This window comes from Aplysia californica, unplaced genomic scaffold, assembly GCF_000002075.1.
Source record: "Aplysia californica isolate F4 #8 unplaced genomic scaffold, AplCal3.0 scaffold00548, whole genome shotgun sequence".
Taxonomy (NCBI): domain Eukaryota; kingdom Metazoa; phylum Mollusca; class Gastropoda; order Aplysiida; family Aplysiidae; genus Aplysia; species Aplysia californica.
Window position 1 is genome coordinate 67164 of NW_004797818.1, and position 2326 is coordinate 69489.

At 44.6% G+C, this 2326-nt stretch overlaps 1 protein-coding gene across 1 annotated transcript in view; it reads left to right on the forward strand.

Annotated features, from left to right (window-relative positions):
* Positions 1-2326, forward strand: part of LOC101860119 (putative ferric-chelate reductase 1 homolog) — a gene marked incomplete in the record, with an annotated part of 28193 nt that overhangs the window by 20376 nt on the left and 5491 nt on the right. Inside the window, 1 exon segment of the mRNA XM_013087131.2 lies at positions 2120-2236. Coding sequence (XP_012942585.1) covers positions 2120-2236 — 117 coding nt within the window.

The following is a 2326-nucleotide window of genomic DNA, read 5'->3' on the forward strand; positions in this document are numbered from 1 at the left end:
AGATAGATAGATAGATAGATAGATAGATAGATAGATAGATCGATAGATCGATAGACAGATAAGATAGAAAGATAGATAGATACATAGCGTGCATGTGTGTATGTATGTGTGTGCGTGTGTGTGTGTGTGTTTGTGTGTGTGTGTGTGTGTGTGTGTGTGTGTATTGTGTTGATATTGCATGTCTGAATAGTCTATAGAAGGCGTACATAAGTTATCACTCACACCCAGAAACAGACAACTGAGCCTTGACCATCTCATAATTCCTGCTGGCCAGCTTACAAAACACGCTGGTCTCTCGTCCGTTCTCTTGTTGAACAGACTCGTAATCACTGCCACGGGGAGTAGTTATTATACAATAACCCGGTGGTTAATGCCGTTAATTGTTTGCACACAATCATGTCCTCCCACCACCCTAAACCCTATCTCCACCTCCACCAGTTTTAAGAGCTACGGCATAGTTATTTGTCATCAGTACCTTAAACCCCGTGGTCGCCCCAAGTTCCAACGACCAAACCATTACCTATTTTTAGTTTAGAGTAAAACGACAACAATAACTTTTGGTCACTCAAGAGCCAGTCAACTTGAGTTACTTCCCCTCATCAACATATAAGATTGTGCCTTCTAGCGGACAGTGAAAATTGATGGCCATTACATGTTATCTGAAACAGCATTATAACAAATAGTTATGCTTGTTCTACAAAAATCAAATCGGATGCTGTTACATTGGCACCAACTAAGAAACAAATCTGGAAAAGCCTTATCCCCAACCACCCTCGCATCCATCCATTCGGGAAAATCAGACACCTGTACCCCTTGATACCCCCTTACTACTGTGAACCAAACGTGCATTTCATGTATTTTATGCCCAGTGCGCATTGGCACCAAAGACCGTGTAGTAGAGAATCGTTGTTGGCACGATCGGTTCGGTTCGGTTTGGTAGGCGGGGCTAGCCAGATTGAAGGCGAAAAGCGACCATGGTGGCAAAATCAAACGAAACCGACGGTGACCTTCAAAAATAAACGCGTTTCTTTTCAAGGCCGAGAGTCGGCCGATCGGCTTGTGTTAGACGGAGTACCCATGGAGGGATCGACAAACCAATCGACAAACCAATCGACAAACCAATCGACAAACCAATCGACAAACCAATCGACAATCGATCGCCCGATTCACGGCCTGAAAATAAACACGTTTGTTTTTTAGACTGCGAGTCGGGCGATCGGTTTGTGCCCCGATGGTCGCTGTGTGCCCTCTATCTGGCAAAGATCGTGCATAACAAGATAGTCCACTCCTCTCTTTGAGCTAATTTTAAAAAAGTGTCCTCAAAATCCGGTGGCGCCCTCTTCGAAAAAGTGCGGACTTTGCGAACAGAGTTACCCTACTTGTGTGAAAAACAATAAAAGCAAACCCAGAATTCTACAATATTATGTGTAGAATTCTGTGAAGTGGAACTAACAAACTGGGCTATTCCTATTCTTCTTCTGGAGAAACGAAAGAGTTCTGGACACTTTTTTGGCTGAGTGAACTATCTTGTTATGTACGATCTTAGTATCTGGCTAGCCCCGCCTACCAAACAGAACCGAACTGAACCGATCGTGGTAATTGGCTGTCTCAGAGAACCGATCCCCCATTGGACACTGGGCGAGACGACCATATTACCGCACTGGGTTTAACCCTATCCGTACACCCTGGGGTCATTTTGTACACCCGGGGTTGTATTCTTCACAAGTTTTAGAATACTTCTAGTACGAAGATCTCTTTAAAACTTTCAGTACTTTCAGTAATAATTTCTCAAAAAATTATTTTGATAGACTGCTATACTTTACTTTACTTTACTTTTGTCCGCCGCTTATACCCTTTTGGGTGTCGCGGGAAGAAAGAGACGTCTCTCTGTCGCCAGCCGGAGAGCTTGGGTCAGGGGGGTGCCATGGGTGGTTAATGTTTCCCTTGCTCCATCTATCTCTATGCAAAGCGTACAAATCGGATTAACGAGTAAATATTCTTTGGAAAGTGGTAGCACAGAGTTCCCCACGTCGCATGGATACGATAGCAAAACACGACGTACGGATAGGTTTAAGGAAATCGAATCACATTGTGAGGACACCCCATACTCTTTGTACAGGCTCTGATGTGATCGCCTACCACAAGGAAATGCCGCCCGTGACCGATGACCCAGTGGATGTCAGGAAGGTCAAGGTCGAGAGGGGGTCCGCCTATCACATCTTGGTGCACGTGCATGGTGAGGGGAGATTTTACGTTTTGTTGTCTCGGTATTTTGTCAGATTGTATGTCTGCTTGCTTATCTCTCTCTCTCTCTCTCTCTCTCTAT